At 44.6% G+C, this 20,478-nt stretch overlaps 1 protein-coding gene across 1 annotated transcript; it reads left to right on the top strand.

Annotated features, from left to right (window-relative positions):
- The first annotated feature begins 9,303 nt into the window (after positions 1–9,303).
- Positions 9,304–16,976, top strand: LOC119325226 (disease resistance protein RGA5-like). The gene is made up of 4 exons (XM_037598974.1): positions 9,304–10,201; positions 14,190–16,059; positions 16,213–16,284; positions 16,616–16,976. The coding sequence occupies exons 1-4, from the start codon at positions 9,387–9,389 to the stop codon at positions 16,712–16,714; spliced, it is 2,856 nt and encodes a 951-aa protein (XP_037454871.1). The 5' UTR covers positions 9,304–9,386; the 3' UTR covers positions 16,715–16,976.
- Positions 16,977–20,478: the final 3,502 nt, after the last annotated feature.

The raw sequence follows: 20,478 nt of genomic DNA, 5'->3' as shown, positions 1-20,478 counted from the left end.
ACCGGTTCGTGCCACGAACCGGTACTAATGGGCATAGCACCCATTAGTACCGGTTCGTGGCACCACCCGAGACTAAAGGTCCCATTTGAACCGGGACTAATGCCTTTGCCGCATGAACCGGGACCAATGCTCACATTAGTCCCGGTTCATGACTGAACCGGGACTAATGGGCTAACCCGGCCTGGACCAAAGCCCTGTTTTCTACTAGTGAACACTGTAGTGGCCACAAGGTCATTACGTTGAACATCAGTCATATGAGCCATGGTATTGTTCGTTGATAGAAGAAGATCAGCCAGCACCGATCCGCCATCCCTCTCCAGCGCACACACCTCCTGAACCTCATCTTGCAGTCCCAATATCCTCCAGATTTCTTGAACTCTAGGGCACAAGAACATGGCATGTCTAATACTCTCACAATCCGAAGTGCAGAGAGGACATTGAGAGCTTATGATCATATGCCGGTTAGCAAAGACTCCATTACAAGGGATGGCGCCAAGCAAAGTTTTCCATACATGAATTCTGATTTTTGCTGGCACTCGCAACTTCCAAATGTTACGCCAAACTGGACTAGTACTTGAGGCTTGTATAGAGTTAGTCATCCTCAACTTTCGTCCGTGTTGATGCTCCCACTCTTCATGGTATGCCGATCTAACCGAAAATATTCCACTTATATTATGGTGCCATGACACAAAATCATCCATCATCCCCAAAACCAGTGGGATGTTTAATATGCGTTGCACATCAATAGGCCAAAACAACTCCGATATCAACTGTTCATCCCACACTCTATTTTCTATATCAATAAGTTCATAAACTTTTCTGATCACAATGTTACCTCTTGGCATCATTACCTTTCGAGTAGGACTACTTGGTATCCAAGGGTCTGCCCAGATGGTAATTTGTGACCCATCTCCAACTCTCCAAATATGCGCTCGTTAAAAAGACTGAATTCCACTCCATAGACTCTGCCATGTATAAGAACTACCCTTCTTAAGGCCGCAGTTAAGAAGGTCTCCATTAGGAAAATATTTGGCTCTCAAAAGTCTAGCACATAAAGAATTTGGTTCACATAACAACCTCCAACACTGCTTTGCGAGAAGAGCCAAATTAAAACAATGCAAGTCTCTAAAACCCATTCCGCCCTTTTCCTTTGGGACACACATTTTCCACCAAGCAAACCAGTGCATGTATTTTTTCAGATCATCATCTCCCCGCCAATATTTGGCCATAGCTGTGGTGATACTATTGCAAACATGTTTGGGTAGTTTAAAAACTGACATAGCGTAAGAAGGAATAGCTTGTATGACAGCCTTAAGTAGCACTTCCCTACCTCCATAGGATAACAATTTCTCCTTCCAACCTCTTATTCTACTCAAAACTCTGTCAATGAGGTGTTGAAAACAATCTGTTCTGTCCACACCTACAATTGGAGGCAATCCGAAATATTTATCCGTGATGTCTTCCACCATGATATTTAGTGCAGTGCAAACCTCCACTCTAGTATCAACAGGGGTGCAAGGACTAAAGAAAATACTGGACTTGGCCTCTCTCACCATTTCTCCGAAGCTGCACAATAATCATCAAGTGCCCGCCGGAGGCTGATAGCATTAGTGGTGTCTGCTCGCATAAGGATAAGAGAGTCATCCGCAAATAAAAGATGAGATACCGAAGGAGCATCACGACACACCTTCACTCCCGTAATATTACCAACCTCCTCCTCATATGTGATCAAGCTTGTCAGGCCCTCAGCACAGAGCAAAAACAAGTATGGTGATAAAGGGTCTCCCTGTCGGAGTCCCCTGGAAGGGACAAAAAAATCAGTTAACACATTGTTTACTCGTACCTGATATTTCACTATACGTACACATTCCATGATCATTGCCACCCAGTTTGGTGTGAACCCTAGACGCAACAGTATGGTCTCCAAAAAAGTCCATTCGACCCTGTCATATGCCTTGTGCATGTCAAGCTTAACCCCACATGTCCCATATTTGCCCCTAGTCTTCTTTTTGATTGCATGATATGACTCAAAAGCTACCAAAAAATTATCCGTGATAAGACGTCCCGGAACGAAAGCACTTTGATTGGGAGATATAATCTCGCACAAAATATGTTTTGGACGATTAGCTAGTAATTTTGAGATCACCTTATACACCACGTTGCATAAACTGATTGGCCGAAACTGAGTTATGACTGATGGATCATCAACCTTCGGTATGAGCACTAGAGTGGTATCATTCCACCCTTCTGGAATCTTCCTAGAATTAACAGCCATCAGTACTTCATCAACCAAATCCTCACCAATGATATGCCAAAATCGTTTGTAAAAAACAGCATGTAACCCATCCGGACCAGGAGCTTTTAAATCCCCGATATTAAATAAAGCTTTTTTAACTTCTTCTCTTGTATAGGGCTTATTCAGCTCGTCATTCGTTGCGTTAGTCACTCTCGGCTTCACCTTCTCAACAACATTCATGTCTGGAGCAAGCACACCCCCCGTGAATAAGTTAGAGAAGTACGTTGCAGCATGTGTTCTAATTGCCTCCTGGTCCTCGATCCATGAGCCATTATCTTCCTGTAAGCGCTTAATGAAATTTTTCTTGCGCCGTCCATTTGCTGCTCTATGAAAAAATTCAGAGTTTCGATCCCCGTGAGTGAGCCAGTCCGCTCGGCCCCGTTGCATCCAGTAAAGCTCCTCTTGCTCTAGTAGCTTCTCAATTTCCATGTGTAGTTCATGTTGTCTAACCACCGCATCATCTGTTAAGGGACCCAAGAGAACCTCGTTTAACTTCTTCTGTAACTCCCTGAGTCTAGTACGTGGCCCCTTAAGAACCTCCCTATCCCAACAGTGTAATGCATGATGCACATCAGCCGTGAGCTCAGCTACACTTGTTTGTTGTACTACATGCGCGCATGACAGGGGCTGGCCAACAACCACAGAAGCATATGCTTAGATGATAGATCGACCAATAATCTGCACACACACAAAAAAGAACATATTAATCACGAAAGGTGGCAACCAAAAAATGTACATGCACACGTAATGGATGATTTTCGGGGTACATAATCACCGTATGGAGGCTGATGGGGGTAACTCAGCGGCGAAGCTACATGTGTAGCCGTGGGGTCAACTGACCCCACAGTTTTTTTTTTTTGAAAATAAGCCTAAAAACACTGTTCGCTTACTGTTCATATTGAAGAAAATAAAAATCCAAAAATACCATTGACCCCACAGATACTTTAGGCTGGCCTCGCCGCTGGAGTAACTTGTCAAAGTACTCTTTTATCATCTGAGAGATCAAGCAAAGTATGGGGAAAGAGACTCTTCTGTTAATCATATTCGTTGTAATGGCAATTGTGCTAGCCATGCTATGGCTAATTTCCATAGAGGTCAGGGACGAACCATGGTTTATCTTGGATCAGGTCCACATGAGGTCATGCACATTGTCATGCATGAATGTAATCCCTAATCTTGAGTAATAAAAGAGTTTATTTGGAGAGAAAAAATCATGGTGTGTATGCATAAGAGCTGCAAGATGTCTGACGCTGTCTATTACGATGATTGTCGGCAAGCGGCGAACGCAGTATGGCAAACAAAACAGTGATCTACATGACTTCGTGCAAGTATTTAGTTTTTTTATGGGGGGTGCACATGTTTTCATGCCCACAATGGTCACCTTATTGGATTTTGGCCAGCTAATGCCCAAACATTCGGCGCCTATAGCGCCATTTTAAGCGTTTTCACCAAGTGGTGTACATTCTCCTTCTGTAAGATTAACTTGGGACGGCCCGTTAAGCGTCTTTCGAACAAAAGCTCTATTACGGTTTTGGGAAGCTTCTGGTCCGGGTTTTTCTGCCCTTTTTTCTAGCAAGAATATGCAACTGCTGTTGAATAAAAACAAACCAAAACTATTATTATTTTCAAATCTATTAGTTTGAAAATCAAGTGCATCGTGTGTCATGTAAACAGAGAAGCAAATGAGAAATTTAGATGTGGTTCAAAATATTTTAGTGGTACCATCTATAGTAAAAAAAAGTCATTTTGGGAGTTGGGACTAACATACATGTTGGCTAATGCACCAATATCATGCATGTTGGGCTATCAATATTCTGAAATAAAATCCGCACACCATCTATCACATGTCCTGATTTCTAAGGCTTAATTAAAGAGATAATAGATATTACTAATGGGGTCATTTTAGTTACTATAATTGTCATTTGCCCCGAAAAAAAGTTGAAAACATCCTATATGCCACCGGGTGTCGTGTCGTATGAACTAAAATTTAGACAAAAAATATAACACTAACTTATGCATGAAGCACTCTGTCCTCCCTTTCTTTCTGTGCTCGTCGACCAATCAAATGATGGCACAAAGTGAAACCAAACGGATGGAAAGGAGCGGTCACTCTGTTTCCAGAGAATTTGGCCATATGCACACATATAAATCATGCCCATTAATTTGTCCGTATGCACACATATAAAACAAATTGAGGAGTTATGAGCAGGAGTTAACAACTGGCTACCAAGCACTCTAGCATATGGAGCCATCCCACTGTATCGTCTCAGACAAACCTTCCTAGGAGAAATTGACCACCGCAACACCTATCCTTGCAACCAACCGCGAGCAGCAACCTAAAAAACAATAGATCAAGCCGAAGCCAGCCTTGGAGAGAGAGAGAGAGAGAGAGAGAGAGTGAGGGAGGGAGAGAAAGGGAGAGGAACCTGGGACATAGGAGGAACACGGAGGAGAAGGGGTGGAGGGTGGCGCCGGCAAAGGAAGAACCCGACGCAACGCCAGCGCCGTCGGGGGTCAGCCTCGACCCGCGGGGCCGTCGCCACCGACGCGCGGACGAGGTACGTGCCGCTCCCTGCCGGCCCTGCAGACCGCCGGCTCGGAGGAATCGACCCCCCAAGGGGCGAATCCACTGGCCACGGGAGAGAAGGTGAGGGGATTGGGAAACGCTGGGGGCCGACAGGGATGGAAAGAGGGTGGGGACGCGGTGGCGGTGGTGGTGGACGACGGCGACGACGCAGGGGAAGTGGGCGGCGGGGGTCCGGCGGGCTCGGCGAAGGAGACGACGGTGGCGTGGGTGCTGCTAGGGTTAGGGTGGACGAGGCGTAGAGGAGGAGGAAGGACAAGCGAGTACGGGAGGACGAGACGACCAGGTCTTCGCCACAGGGTCGGCCTCCTTTTATACACCTATATGTGAAATGACTATAATGTCCTCAGCGGGGCAGTCTAATTATGCACGGTGGCACGAAACGGGAGTAACTATTCATTCCTATAGTGCTATTCCCAGATCCGACGGCCGACGTACTCCCACCGCTTGATCCGACGGACGAGAACTCGTCAAGCAAACGCATCCGACGGCCGAGAGTCGCTGAGCTCTGAGGAGCCTTGTAGGAACATTCATCTCTTATTTCTGGATAGGTTCACAATGGTATACCTGAAAACGGTATCATAACTTCCACAAGAGCATCATTCTGGTTGAAGAACATTTTTTTTAGACAATCTAGGTGAAGAGCTGAGTGGACCAATGCCTCCGCCCATCCCTGCCCGGCCCAAACATGACATTCTATGTGGCCCATGAAGCCCAGCACATTCACTTTTGAGCTGCACAATGGCCAGGTGGGTGTGGGCACTGGGAGACGAGGAGTTGCTTGAGCATGTGATATCGAACCAAAATGAGGATGCCAGGCTCTGGCTTTTCTGGCTCTTCGAGACCACAAACCAACATGATCTTGCTCGTGTGACCATGTGGGTGATTTGGTGGGCTCGGAGAAAGGCTATTCATGATAATGAATTTCATAGTCCGATATCAACGATGTGCTTCATCAAGAGATATTTAGATGACCTTGAGATTGCAGATGTCAGAACATCAAGAACGCTTTTGGGGCGGGCGGATCGGCCCCGTGCTAAAGCGTGGTTACCACCGACGGGGGAGGCGGCAAAGCTAAATTGTGACGGGGCTCTTTCCACTTTGGGAGAAAGGGGAGCTGCTGCAGTGATATGCAGGGACAAAGAAGGAAGCTATCTGGGAGCATCAGCAGTGGTGATTGATGGCATGATTGATCCAGCGAGCCTGGAAGCGCTAGCTTGTAGCGAAGCCCTCGCCCTTGCTCGGGACTTAAACCTGCAAGATTTGGAGATAGCCTCAGATTGTTAGGAGGTGATTTCGCACATCAGAGATGGAGGGGCGCCGGTCTATGCTTCTATCATTAGGGAAATTCAACTTAGTAGGAATGATTTTACTTTTGTTATTTTCTGTTTTGAATATAGGGAGAACAACTTTGAGGCCCACTCGCTAGCCAAAGGAGATGCGTCTCTTACGGTGGGTCGCCATGTGTGGCTAGTGGTTTTGCCCGACATTGCTTGTATTCCTCAGATTTTGAGTCATGAATAAAGCCCCTAGTTTACCCTCAAAAACACGCTACTGATCTGTGCTTATCTCAAGAAAATAAAATTAGTCAGTGCTAAAAATATCAAAGGAAAACACACACTACACATTGGTATCCAAAACGGAATCCGCCCTCAATCAACGACGTTAGTCAGTGCACATCTCAAGAAAAGTTACGGCGATCCATTTGTTCGCATGGCATGCACATGGAGGAAGCAACGCCAAAACAACTTTTGAGGAGTACACATGGCCTGGCTGGCGGTTCTTTTGATACTGAAAAGTTATCGCCACTTTTTTATGGTTGGTGGCTTCATTCACAGATGCAGCTGGCCTCCAGCATCCACCCACTACTATCAGCCGGCGCACATGAAACCACCATGACATGTAATTGTTCTTAGCATTTGTCGTCTCTAGTGAGGGAAATGGTAACCTAATGCCATTTTATTGAAACAAAAGTACTTCCTCCTTTCGAAAATAAGTGACATGATTTTAATTCAAATGAACTAAGAATGTCGGTAATATGTAATACAGAGACTAGCAAAGAAAAGTCAGGAACAACTAAAAAGTGAAAATAAAATAAAAATGTGTATGGATTGGAGACTAGTATAGCAAAGTAAAGCTAGCAATAGGCTAAAAACTACTCCCCCTAGTGTAAACAATGATCTTATATTATGTGGCGGAGTGAGTAAAAATTAAAAGCTATAAACCTTTGTCTTTGCTCCGCGGAATACAAGGTGCATCTCCTCCTTGAAAGCCCTGTCCTCATTGGTATAGATCTGGCATTCAATTGAAACGGAAATCATTTTTGCAAAGCCAGATAACCCAAGCGACTGCAATTGTACATCCACGAAGAAAGAGACACCTGGTTCCTGTTAATGAGCTTTGATATTGTCCTGTTTAGGGCCGGTGAAGTGAAACCTGGACAAAAGAAATTTCAGTTTGCCTTGGTGGGTTGACGGTCAAAGAACAAGTGCTCCGCGGTTTTCGAGGACACCAAGATTGCCCAACATTTGTTACGGGAAAATAGTTGTTAATTTATCATCTTTAGTGTCTAGTAGAACATTATCGACCCACCATCACCTAAGCTTGTCATACGCGGCGCATGTAGTACAACAAGCAAGTTGCATTTAACGAATACAATCTGGTCGTGGTGTGCGTCGAACATTGGTTTCATTTCCTCATTATTTATCAATCTAGTAACCCTACTCTATTCCTTTCGTTTCAGACCCTCAATAAGTTAATATGTACTCATAGCTAGCTATATCTAATCTACCGCCAACTTAGCGACCTTATTGTTGTCATAAGATAACTCAAATCATTTAAATGGATTTAGTTGGTATTCGGAGTTTATCTCTCTGAAGAAAAAAATGGTATTCCGAGAGGGGTCACACCACCAACCTGACTTGGTGCTTATTTTGTAATTGGTACTGGGCCACGAGCCCGTGATGATCAAGACCCCAAAACAAATGCTCCTACCAACTGATTAAACAAAAACAATTAAGCTAGTTTTGCTCCATCATGCAACCGTTTTAAATGTCTGTAGCCGGTGGTAACCCAGCTGGGAGAACTTATTGCTACGTAGCAATACTTTGGAGTATCTACGTGATAATTGTTGTGGCTAGCTCAAATAACGATTTAAGGACACTGGAGTTTGGAATCTATCGTCGTGCATCGACCCTGGTCGGTGACACGGAATTAGTTAAATCTGCAACTTGCGTTTATATAATTTACATTTCTCGAAAAGGCACCTCACCACACCCCATCAAGGCGCACTGACACATAAAGACAAAGACGAAAGAGCCACACGCACACCCGCCCCAGTGCATCACGAGGCACTCTTTCTAGGGAGCTTAATTAATGGTTGTAAGATGTATGGATCAAGCATCCAAGAAATTAAGGAGCTTGTATACTACTCCCTCTGTCCCATAATATAAGACGTTTTTGACTACATTAGTGTCAAAAAACGTCCTATATTATGAGACGGAGGGAGTATATCTGAGCCAATAATGTACGTTTCAACCAGTTGCAATCAAATGGGCCCAAAAAGTGGTCCTTCTTATATACTGTATATATACTATCTGTAAGTGTAGTTTTAATCTGTGTTACATCATCGTCGGTGAAGCGACAGGTATGTCTGAATGCGCGCATCCCCTGTGTCAGAGAGTAGATGCACGAATTTGATTCTATGTATTGACCAATTCTGTCGTGGTTCATAGCTGCTGCATTATTGAATACATACAAGTAAATTAAGTTTTAAGTTTGTTAGCCCATGTAGCATACCCACTCTTACCACCATCCATGCTCTTCCCATGTTACTAAGCCAAGTTGCAGCTAGTTTAATTTCTTCAGCCGGCCGGCCAAATTACAGCTAATCTTCTAGTAACGAGTACTACAGTTCATCACATGCATGCATGCGCTGTACCGCTAATTAAATTGACTCGAAGACTTGATGAAAGCTAATGCGTGCAGGCCACGAAGAGCTGACAAAACAAATTAGTCTATCCTTGCTCTAAACCAATAATGAGTCCGTCTACCTAAGAAAATAGATCGGAAGCTGCTCAAACCAGTTAACGATTTCAAATGTATGTTTTAGAAAAAAAAAGATTTCAAATGTATACACTTCAGTTTTGAGCCATTAAAATCTGAAACCCTTTTGATTAATAAAGCAATATCTTTGAAGCCAAGGCGGCTGCAGACTGAGTCAGTCGTCGTTAGTATTTAAAAACAAAGGGCCAGCCTGGTGTGAAACTGCATATAACAACAAACTTTGCACAGATCTACAGAAACTTTGCAGTCTCACGTGGAAAGATGCTTCAAAGCCAACCAAACTAGCTAGCTAGTAGTCGATATATTCATACAAGCGGCAGCAACCTAGGCACAGCCAGCAAGCAAGAGCTTCTGAAAGGAGATAGAAACTGAGGGAGAGAAAAAGTGAAGAGAGGAGCCAGCAGGCTCGCAAAAAGTAGAGGGAGAGGATGAGGGTCGAGCATGGATTTCGCTACCGGGGCGATGAGCTCTCTCCTCCCCAAGCTGGGGGAGCTGCTCCTGGAGGAGTACAAGTTGCAGAAGGGATTGAAGAAGGGGATCAAGGACCTCAGGGACGAGCTCTTGATGATGCAAGCTGCACTTGTGAAGGTGTCCAATGTGCCACTGGAAGATCTTGATCCCGTAGTCAAGATTTGGGCCAACGATGTGAGGGAGCTATCATTTGCCATCGAGGACAGCCTCGACTCATTCATGGTGCGTGTCGTGGGTCTTGAGCCAACCAAGCCACACACCTTCTTGGGGTTCATCAAGGAGACAAAGAGCAAGGTCACCAAGCTCAAGCTTCGGCGTGAGATAGCCAACGACATCAAAGACATCAAGATCCAAGTTAAAGAGGTGAAGGAGAGGTATGATAGATATAAAGATGTTATCAGCGATGCTAGTGTTGCAACAAAGGTTGATCCCCGCCTGTTAACTCTGTACAACAAAGTATCTAACCTTGTCGGCATTGACGAGGCTATCGATGAGCTAACAAAGAGGTTGTCCAGAAGCGATGATGAGGCCCAGCAAAATCTCAAGACTGTTTCTGTCGTTGGATTTGGAGGACTGGGCAAGACAACTCTTGTTAAGGCAACATATGACAATCTTAAGAATGAATTTGATTGTGGGGGGTTTGTTATAGTGGGTCGGAATCCTGACAAGAAGAAAGTCCTTAGGGACATCCTCCATGAACTTGACAAGCACAAGAACATCACTGAATCAAAAATGGATGAAAGACAACTCATCGACCAGCTGCAAGAATTCCTCAAGAACAAAAGGTATGCGTTAATCCCATCCTATACCAGTCAATACCATTTTCCCCTAATTTATGCGAGCTTGTCTTAGTTTCTGTAGGTTTTTCATGTCATACTATTACAAAAACTATTCACTTACGCATTCCGTATATGAAAAACCTTATCGAAATGTAACCTGATTTGGTCAATAGTATATTTTTATTTCGGCAACCTGAATTCAGCAAACACGCAACTGGTGGATAGCATTTCCAACATTCCTGAACAACATTTTTAAAAAATATTTTTGTTAAATGTTCATAACTTATACAAGAATATTTGTTTTATGTTCTATTATTGAAATCCAATTTTGCTTTTAAAGGTTATATAGTATCTTTGCACATGTTAAAGAGTTTTTCTTTCTTTCTTACATATGATTCTTGTTGTGTTTTTGGTTAGGCCGAAATATTTATTTTTATTTGGGTACGGCGAGTGGGGGTGGGGGGCTTGAGAATTTTTTAAGATTTTTTTCCTACCACAGTAGTGCTTGAGTAAAAGCTCAAAGTGCTTTTGGACCAAGAGATTTGCGGGTCTACAATGTCGGCCCCACTATCACAAGCTCACCGTTTTTTTTTTTGCCCGAATAACAAAAAGAGAAGCCTTGAGCTAAGTAGCAATGTTTTAGGGACTAGGTAGTGTCATCAGAAAAATATATAGTTCTTAGGCCCGGTTCGGATTTTCTCCACCAGCCAGCTTCATAAAATAGCAGCATGAATCCACCCCGAACGCTCCAGCTTCGAGAAGCCTGCTTCAAGAAAACAAGAAGTTGGAGTTCCTTCAAATTACGATGGAAATGCCACCGCTAAGTTGCGTATTGGTTCGGTCTCTTTTTTCCCGAGCTACCGTATGAACTAGGCAGCAGACGTGGACGCATCAAGGTCATCCACACCGAACTGGGCCTGCTGCCCATGTCACCATCTGCATTCCCTAATGGGCCATCTGCCTGTTTCCCAGCGCCAGCACATGCAGCTTGTGGAGAAGCTGGCATGTAACCTCCCGAACGCATGCATCTCCTCGCGGGAAGTTGGAAGCTGGCGGGCGAAGCTGGAGAGCTTCCAAACGGGCCCTTAGTCTACGGAGAGGTAGTCCCTATTGGAAAAAGGCTCTCGTATATGATATAAAACATACTAGAAGTTGTGGGGTGCCTTGCCTTGCCATTCTTCAATCAGGGGTCCATTTGTTTTTTGGCTGTACCATGCCTTGTTGCTGGATTGTGGGCTTTAGTTATATTCTGCTCGATGTTTTTCCTGATTTGTTGGAGAAGGGATTTTCAATGTGACAAACACAATGCTCATATGCTCTGACCAAAGAGGCAATTGAGCACACCCAAAACAACACACCTCGCACCAACGCAATACATGAGACACAATAAACCACCCAGCTAACCTATTCGTAATCAATCATGGATGTACCAAAAAGACCAGTGGTAAAAAAAGTTACAACCAGGTGTGTGAACTACCCAGCAACGACTACAAGCACTAGAGTGAGCATAAGGCGCACCACTGTCATCACCCACCCTCACTGGAGCCAGGCAAACCTTGTTACCGTATACAGTCAAAAAGGCGGCGTACTATGGCCCCATGGGACCAGCGCACCACAGCAAACCATCGCCATTGAATAAAGTCTTAGACCAGAAGGATCAAATCTGAAACACATGAATGAAGACTAAATCCAAACAGATCCATCAAACACCAGCTCCGACCAAATCTCACGTGATTCGATGGAGAAACACCTCCACACGCCCTCCAATGACAATGGATGCGTCATCGGGACAGGCATCGAACGTGCGAGACATTATTTTTACTGAACGACATCCCCGCTGCTACACAACCACAATCAAGACATTGAACCTAACAAGAACTTCAGGAGGATCCCTCCCGCGGGGTCAGAGGTCCTCGCACCTTCACAGGTAAAAGCCATCAGAGACGAGGCGGACTGGTGGCGGCCCCCATATATACCAGCAATTATGTCAAAGAACCATCTAAGCCCCAAAGGTGCCCTTAGCCCTGATGCACCACAAAGTGCCCCTTTCCACCAAATTTAGTAGTTGTAGTGATTACTAGCGTGCTACTACTAGTTAATGACGGCACACCTATCATTAATTGTAATGAAAATAGATTCATTACAAATATTTTCTATTATTAGTTACTTAGATAATTTTGCATGGGTTCAAACATCTTATATTAACGTATAGAGGCCCTCGCGTCACTCCCCTCACGGGCAACATGAGAGATTCCTAACCCTAGCCGCCAGGACCTGCTTCTCACCTCCCTCCCCTCCGTCGCCGCCGGTGGTTGGCACAGGGCAAAGCCCATGCATGCGCCGGCACCGGCGGAGGCACTCTCCTTCCTCTCGCGGGTCTACGGGCGGTGCGGGGCGCCCTGGATCATAGGGGAGGTGTCCGATTCGAACCACGATGTGCGGCTGCCGGATCCCGACGCTGGCGGGGCGTGCTGCTTGTTGGGACCTCCGACAGGAGGAAGGTGGTGTGGCTGGGCGTTGTCGGTGAGCGACCATGCTCGATTTGGATCTCAGGGCGGCGGCCCTGATCCATGGTGGCTGGTGAGTCTCAGACTACTCTCGGCAGCACGGCGCGAGATGCGTAGGTCCAAGGCAATGCTACTCTGACGGTTCGGTGCCTACCGCTCTGTTACTCACTTGGTTCAACGATGGAGACGAGCGCGTTTGGGATCCTTCCTAGTAGCTCATCCGGCTTGGCGTGGTGGGGTGCCAGCCCTCCCTCCAAGCTCCAGTGGTGACACCCTTTGGCAGTGGCCGGAGCATGAGGGGTCCTGCGGTGGCAGTGCGGCTGTGGATGGTCGCAGGATCTGGGAGGCCACATCCGGGGCTTAGAAGTTGGTCTGGTAGATGCGCAGTTGTCGGTTGGAGTCTTGTGCAGCAGATCTGGGTGAAGATCTTGTCTTCGGCTAGTGGCAGAAGCCGGTGATGGCGACGCACGGGCGTCACTTCCTTCTTGAAGGCATCATCTAGGTGAAGCTCCCAACTCCTCCCGCTGCCTCCGGTGGAAATACTTGACCAGTCAATCGGATGATGGCGGCGCTTACATGTAGTTACCCCATTGGGGGCATCATTCTTGGAGGGGTTCATCGGCTAGAGGATCTATGGACGACTACAGCTGTAGTGCGACATGGCATCTGGCGCGTCGACAACGGCGGGTCTCGGCGGCATGGGGCAGCGGTGTCTCGGTGATGGTCGCGTGCTGATGGACGTGTGCAGGATGGTGGCGCTGTCTAGCGTCGTCGTGGCATCGACGGCAGTTGGATCTGGCAAGGCCTATGCATTGATCTCTTTCGAAGATGGGATGATGGAAGATGGCGGCGGATTCTTCAGTGTGCGCATGCGGTGTGTGTGTTGAGGGTCTTCTGCACAATTTGGTGCTCTTGGCTCATTTCAGGCAGCGTGGGGTGGCCACCGGATTAGATGGTGTGCGTGGATGCGCCAGGGCTCTCCATGAGACTTGTAGGTGTAGCGATTGAGGTCGCCAGGAAGGTGGCTTTGGGTTGATCCATGGATCTACTTTGTCAGACTCCGTTCAATAATTAATAATGATGGTTGTGTGCATCGCTTGATGTAGAGGCAGGGAGTAATCCTCTTTTTTGAAAAATAAAATAAACTAATTGTACATGTATGAATGATCAAAGTTGCTCCATTGGGGATTATGTGAGATCAAAACATTATTTATCGGGAACGTCAGGAGTAAAACTTTTGACACATAAGCCGAGCACATTTCTATAGTAAGAGATGGATGTATATTGTAGTCTTCGTCAATTATGAGACTTCTATGTTTGCTAAATTCCAGCACACATTCTTAAGTTTTATTAAAGTGGGCCACTTGTGCAGTACTTTATAGTGATTGTTTTAGTTTTTTTATCCCGTGGGTTGACATGCTTCCTGGTTGAATGCAAACTATATACTTTTTGTACTTTTACTAATTCGAACATTGTCATGCAAACAGGTACCTAATTGTTATAGATGACATTTGGGATGTATCAACATGGGAAATGATTAAGTGTGCATTGGTGGATAGTAACTCCGGAAGTAGAATAATCACAACTACTCGTATTCATCAAGTTGCCGAAAAGGTCGGTGGTGTTTACAACATAAAACCACTTTCCGATGATAACTTCAAAAAGCTATTCCATAGCAGAATATTTGGTGATAAAGGCATAAGTCTTGATGATTATTCGGATGAATTGTCTGATAATTTCTTCAGAAAATGTGGTGGTGTGCCATTGGCCATCATTACATTATCTAGCTTGCTTGTTAGAAAACCAAGGGGTGTCTGGTGTAAGGTGTTTGAGTCTATTGGTTTTGGCCATGAAGACAACGAGGTTATTCAGAACACAAGAAAAATATTGTCTTTTAGCTATTATGATCTACCTTTCCATCTGAAGACTTGCTTGTTGCACTTAAGTGGATATCCAGAAGATTGTTTGATTCTAAAAAATTGGGTGATATGGAAGTGGGTTGCGGAAGGTTTTATACCTATGGATCAAGAGGTATGTGCATTTGATCTGGGTCAGAGCTATTATAATGATCTTATCAATAGAAGCATGATCCAGTCAATAAAGCTGAACTGTATACAAGGGATAGATTGTTGTCGTGTTCATGACATTGTGCTCGATCTCATTCGTACCTTGTCACGCGAAGTAAACTTCATTACAACACAAGACAAAGTGCATCACAACACAAGCTGCAGTGCTCGTAGGTTAGCCATCTACGGTGGAACTGTTGAGAATATGGATGTGGGAAATGTGAGGTCATTTAATGCTATCAACTTTGTTGATATTGTACTGCCTCCACTTCTGACCTTTAAAGTGTTACGAGTACTAGTGCTACAGAATTGTCATTTTCTTGTAGGAGGTTGTCACCTTGAACACCTGGGGAAGTTGGTTCAGCTAAGGTACCTAGGGCTGATGGAAACACCTTTTACCGAGCTCCCAAGTGACATAGGGCATCATCTCAAGTTCTTGCAGACACTGAATATTCAGGACACTGACATAAATGAATTACCATCTTCTGTTGGTGATCTAACCAATCTGATGTGTCTGCGTGCTTCTGAGGGCACAAGGATGATGGGAAGTATAGGGAAGCTGACGTCCCTAGAAGAGCTAGAGCTACACCATGTGGACAAATCCCCAGACTTCACAACGGAGTTCGGAAAGCTCACACAATTGAGGGTGCTGGAAATCAATTTCGATGAGATGGGCGAGAGTGCGCATAGGGCTCTGGTCAAGTCTTTGTGCAACCTGCGTAGAATGCAGACTCTCGAGATCAGGGTTGAGCAGGATGAAGCAGTTCAGGCTGATGGATGGGAAGAGTGGGCTCCCCCTTCAGAGCTCCGAGAGTTGGCACTGCATGACTTGGAATTACCTAGGCGTCCATCATGGATGGATTCGTCTTGTCTTCCCCATGTTTCCTTCATATGGCTCGAAGTGGGGGAGTTGGAACCACAGGATGTGCAAATCCTTGGAAGGATGTCTTCGCTCCGCTTCCTCTGCCTATCAAATCCAATTGCAGACACCCTATCATATACTCTTTGTAGCCACGAGTTCCAGAACTTGACATATCTGCAGACAGACATGGAGATTGTGCGTGGAGAGGGAGCATTGCTGGTGCTTGAAGAATTGGACTGCTATGCTAGCGTGGGAAAAGACATTGGCTTGGCTGGAAATATGCCTTTTCTCAAGGAAGTCACGTACACGCTCGACTGCAGTGATGACCTTTGTGATGAGGAGTTGGAGGCAACAGAGGCCGCTCTGAGGCACGCTGCAGAAACGCACCCCAACCGTCCCAAACTTAAGATATCAAGATCCAACGAAGAGGTATGATCTACGTTTCTACATGGGTTTTGTAACAATGAAGGCGTGGTTCATGCGTATATATATTTCCTTTCTGTGCCATCCCTATTAGCTCCGAGAATTGCCATGGATTTTAATAATATTCTTCTAATTCCGGCTTAATTGTTTCTACTTCAGTCTGATGATTCTGACGATGATGACGACAGTGACGATGGATCTGAGGAAGTGTTCTCATCAGATGAAGAAGAGGTATATGCATGCACACTAAACATACTGGACTGCGTTTTGTTCTCATCGGACAAAACGCAGTCCAGTATGTTTTAAATGATGAGAATGCCACTTCATTTAGCCTTGATATATTTGAAAAAAAAAATAAACTGTTAATTTCGAACTGTTTTTAATCCTCTAGAGCTTTATAGTTTCCAATTTAAGATCAGTACTGCCTCAGGTTGAAACCTATATTTCATTGGTTGTCAAATATCGATTTCAGGTTCATATACACATAGGGATGCATCTGTACTGCCTACCTATGTACCTATACACACAAGTCTTTAACTTTTTTTGTGCCCACTATTTACAGGCTGGTGATACGTTTGGATGCCTTCTGGCTTCTGCAATCTTGCTGGCAGTTGAAAGGAAGTATTATTGGGCTAAATTCATCCATCCAGGAAAGAACTGATTAAAAAAAATGACCGTTAAAAAAACAAAAAAAATGGTTATTTGCTTTCACCATTAGAGAAAAAAAACAGTTATTTTCTCGTATTGTAGCATTAGTGGTTTGTTCCTTGAATTAGTTCATGGGCCATTTAAAAAAACCAAAAAAAATTGACAGGAAAAAACTTTAAAATGAAAAAAAATGTTGGTACAATGTATTACCTTTTCCTTTGTTACAATTTTTTTTGAAAGGTGTTTAAGTTTAATTTATTTCTCCTTTTCGGGGTCGAGGAAAGGGCTGGGGGCATTAGCTTTTATTTTTAAATCAATTTCTCTTTTTTGGCGAGTGGGTAGGGGGTGGGGGGTGGAACTCCGCCTATGTGATTTAAGGAAACACTTATAATTGCATAGCCGGTCCCAAGCCCGGAAAAAGGAGGAGGGAGCAACCCTGCTTTCATAGAGGGGAAAGTGATGTATTGACTCCGCCATTTTATACTAGAAACGAATAAAAGTTCTATTCACAAAGAAGGAAAAAGCCTCCAAAATTTGATCCAAAGAGGATTTTTGCTTGCCTGTAGCTGTAAATAAAGTGAGTATCGAAGAAAGTCATTTCAGTCGGTGATAAACGCAGCATTTGAGCATTTTTGAATCGTTTATTTTGGTCATTATCCAACCTATATGTTCTCTGCATACTATTTCATCTTTCCTGTTCAGTGACCTGGAGCATTCATGTACTGAATTATGTGTACATGGTGTTGGCACTGGTCCAGACGTCGACGCAGTGATCCGGTGTTTACTTTCCGGCGGAACAACGAACGACGAACTAGCTACGGCCGAGTTCTTTCCGGGCGATACGCTAGTGTAGAACTTGCAAGTAGATCGATTGCTATGGGTGGCTAGACAACAAGCACGGGGACACACGAAACACAACGCGGCGACTTGATGGCTACAGGGCCGTATCGGTCCTGCTAATCTTTATTACTTTGATCTGGGTTGCGTTAATTACACAGGGTACATAGGAGTATATATAAGCTAACATAGCTAACTACAAGTCCTATTCGGTGACTTGTTCTGGTCCGAGCCGGACACAGACTAACAATCGTGGTTATCTCTAACACATGGTATGCTCAGTGACCTTGCAGCCCAAATGTCAACTTGTCATTTTCACCTGATGATGTGTCTGCTAAAAGAGACTTTCTTTCGGTTTGTTGATTTCTCCAGGTAGCGGTGATGATACTATTTACAGCAGCTAGCAACAGAAATAATGGCTAGCTTGTTGCTTGGCAGTGCTGGCCCAAGTGATGTCCCAAGGCATTTCCAAAGAAGGCATTGGAGAAACTGCAGGTCCTCTCCGTTACTGAACCTCTTTGTGCATTCCCTATCTGAATCTTCTGTTCCATCTGAAGAACCTTTGATGCCACTAGTGCCAGCTTACCTTGCTTGGGGGGAACCACAAACACCTAGGACTCTGAATCCTGCTTCAGCACCAACACCTACAGGCAATTGTGCTGGTACAACATCAGTGCCACGACCAACTTGCTTATACTAGTCTGGAGATCACAATGAACAAATTAAAGCTTCAGCAGCAACACCTACAGGCAGCTGGTGCCAGTGCCGCTGCAGTACAGGCAGTTGAAACCAGAATGAAGAAATTAAAGTCTTGGCTGCAGCATATCCTGTGCTGTGTTTGTTACTGTAAATTTACAAGTGTGTCCACCTATTGAGCTACTTGTTCTACGTACAAACTCTCATCATACCACATAATTATGTCCATCTATTTACAAGAGTCAGCTTTGAAACCAAGCTGTATTTTTCACTTGCGCCTCGCAACAGAAACAGTCATAACATCAGGCACCAATTTGTACTGTGTGTTTTGTACTACTGAGTTCATCAGCACCTCATTCTCTTACGATAGATTACTGCTGCTTGTTCATCCATTCACAAGGGCCTATAAGAACACTGGTGTCGACTCTTTACTACTACTTACTGAAGTATACACACATCCCTAACTGACACCGGCAATGGTGAACAACAAAGACTGAATCTACAAAACAGCATGTGTAACAAGCAGAGCAAACACAAGATTGCAAGGCAGACATCACTTCTGTAGATGCCACCCGTCATGAACCTCCTCATGTCCTTGTTCTTCACACATATCATTTCTGTTCCAAGTAGAAACTGAAGGATTCAGGATGGAGGTTATTGAGAAATAGCAAGAACAATACAAAATATTTTACTTGCAAGTGTGTTTGTTGATAATATTTTACAGCATATATAGGTGATGCATACGGAGTGTTATTCAAGCTGCAGGTACATTTATTTTACATCTTAATGCTCCAGCTTTCTTCCCCTTTTCAAGCTAGGTTGGTGAGACAGAGTACGATGTATGCTATGGAATCTCACTACTGCAAAGATGAATGGTGTTGTAACAAAACTTCCGTTTCTGGTAGAAATTTTTTGGTTGTTCTTTGCTTATAGTCGCAATGATGAGACTAGCTATAACAAGTAGCAATCGTAATTGGCAGTGTAGCATGTTTCTTCCCAAAGAGAGGAGTGGCATGTGAATGGGTTAAGGAACTGTAGGTACTGAATTTGGAGGTCATGCATCTCTGTTATTGATGCCATGCTATTTCAAAACTTAATTAACTCAATCGACTAGTACATATTTTTGATATTTTTTTCTGAAACATGCATTCTTGGTCAAAATCTACATGCCCTGCTCTTGTTTTGTGGTACTTACCTGCAAAGGACACCTAACTGGACTCTGAATCTTCTGCTTGCTTTCAGCTTCAGCACCAATATCAAATAATTGTGCTGCACACCTGCTATTAACGACCATCGTCTTGCTTCTAGTACCAGTGCCAGTGGAGTACGAGAAGATAATGATGCATATCAAGCCTTAGTTTCAGAAGTGTCTGTTAAAGCTTGTTGCTATTTTCCACGGTGCTTAACTGAATTCCGCTTTGCAGTTTTGATTCACTTTTCTTGCTAGCATGCATGTATGTTTAATTTCTGGCATTCTTAAACCCCACTTGCAGTTTCCTTCATTAACCCTTGTCTTCCTACATTAATGTAGAGTATAACCAGCTATTGATCCACTCGAAACTGAAAACAAAATGAATGTTAGTCCTCGGCACTGAACAAAGACAGTGCAGCTACCAGCTACTAGCAACATATATTAGACAGTGCAGCTACCAGCTACCAGCTACTAGCAACAAAATGCATGTTAGTCCTCTGCACTGAACAAAGCAGTGGACTTACCTCCCGTCCGTGGTACTGTGGCTGCTATCGGGGAGGGGCGGATCGGTTGAGGCTGTCGTGGTCGAGCTCTTTGGATACGAGGTCGACCAGGGTTGCGTTGTCGGGAATGGGATCGGGAGCGACCCTGAGAGTGAAAAGGCAGCAGTGACAAACAAAAGTCATGGAGGTAGTAATTTCTTCAAACACATCCAGCACACATTGAACGGTGCATGGCTATTCCCTCAAAAAAAAAAAAAACCGTGCATGGCTATCGATATGCAATATATGCCAGCCCAGTCTAATAAAGAAAGCCGAACTATGTGGATTTGCCAAACGAAACAAAGGGCCAGAACGTAGAAAAGGGCCCAGCCGCAACCTAAGGTTAAACAGACCCCAATTTCCGTAATCTTCATCAGGTGAGGTCTATCCCGTGCGTTTCTACTTAATCCAAGGATTGCACCTCGATCCCCTAAAATCGCCAACAACCTACATCAACGATACACCGCGTCGGGAAACTGAGGGGCGCGGACGAGATTCGTCGATCGATCG

This window comes from Triticum dicoccoides, chromosome 6B, assembly GCF_002162155.2.
Source record: "Triticum dicoccoides isolate Atlit2015 ecotype Zavitan chromosome 6B, WEW_v2.0, whole genome shotgun sequence".
NCBI classification, from domain to species: domain Eukaryota; kingdom Viridiplantae; phylum Streptophyta; class Magnoliopsida; order Poales; family Poaceae; genus Triticum; species Triticum dicoccoides.
This window is presented reverse-complemented; position numbering and strand designations above follow the sequence as displayed.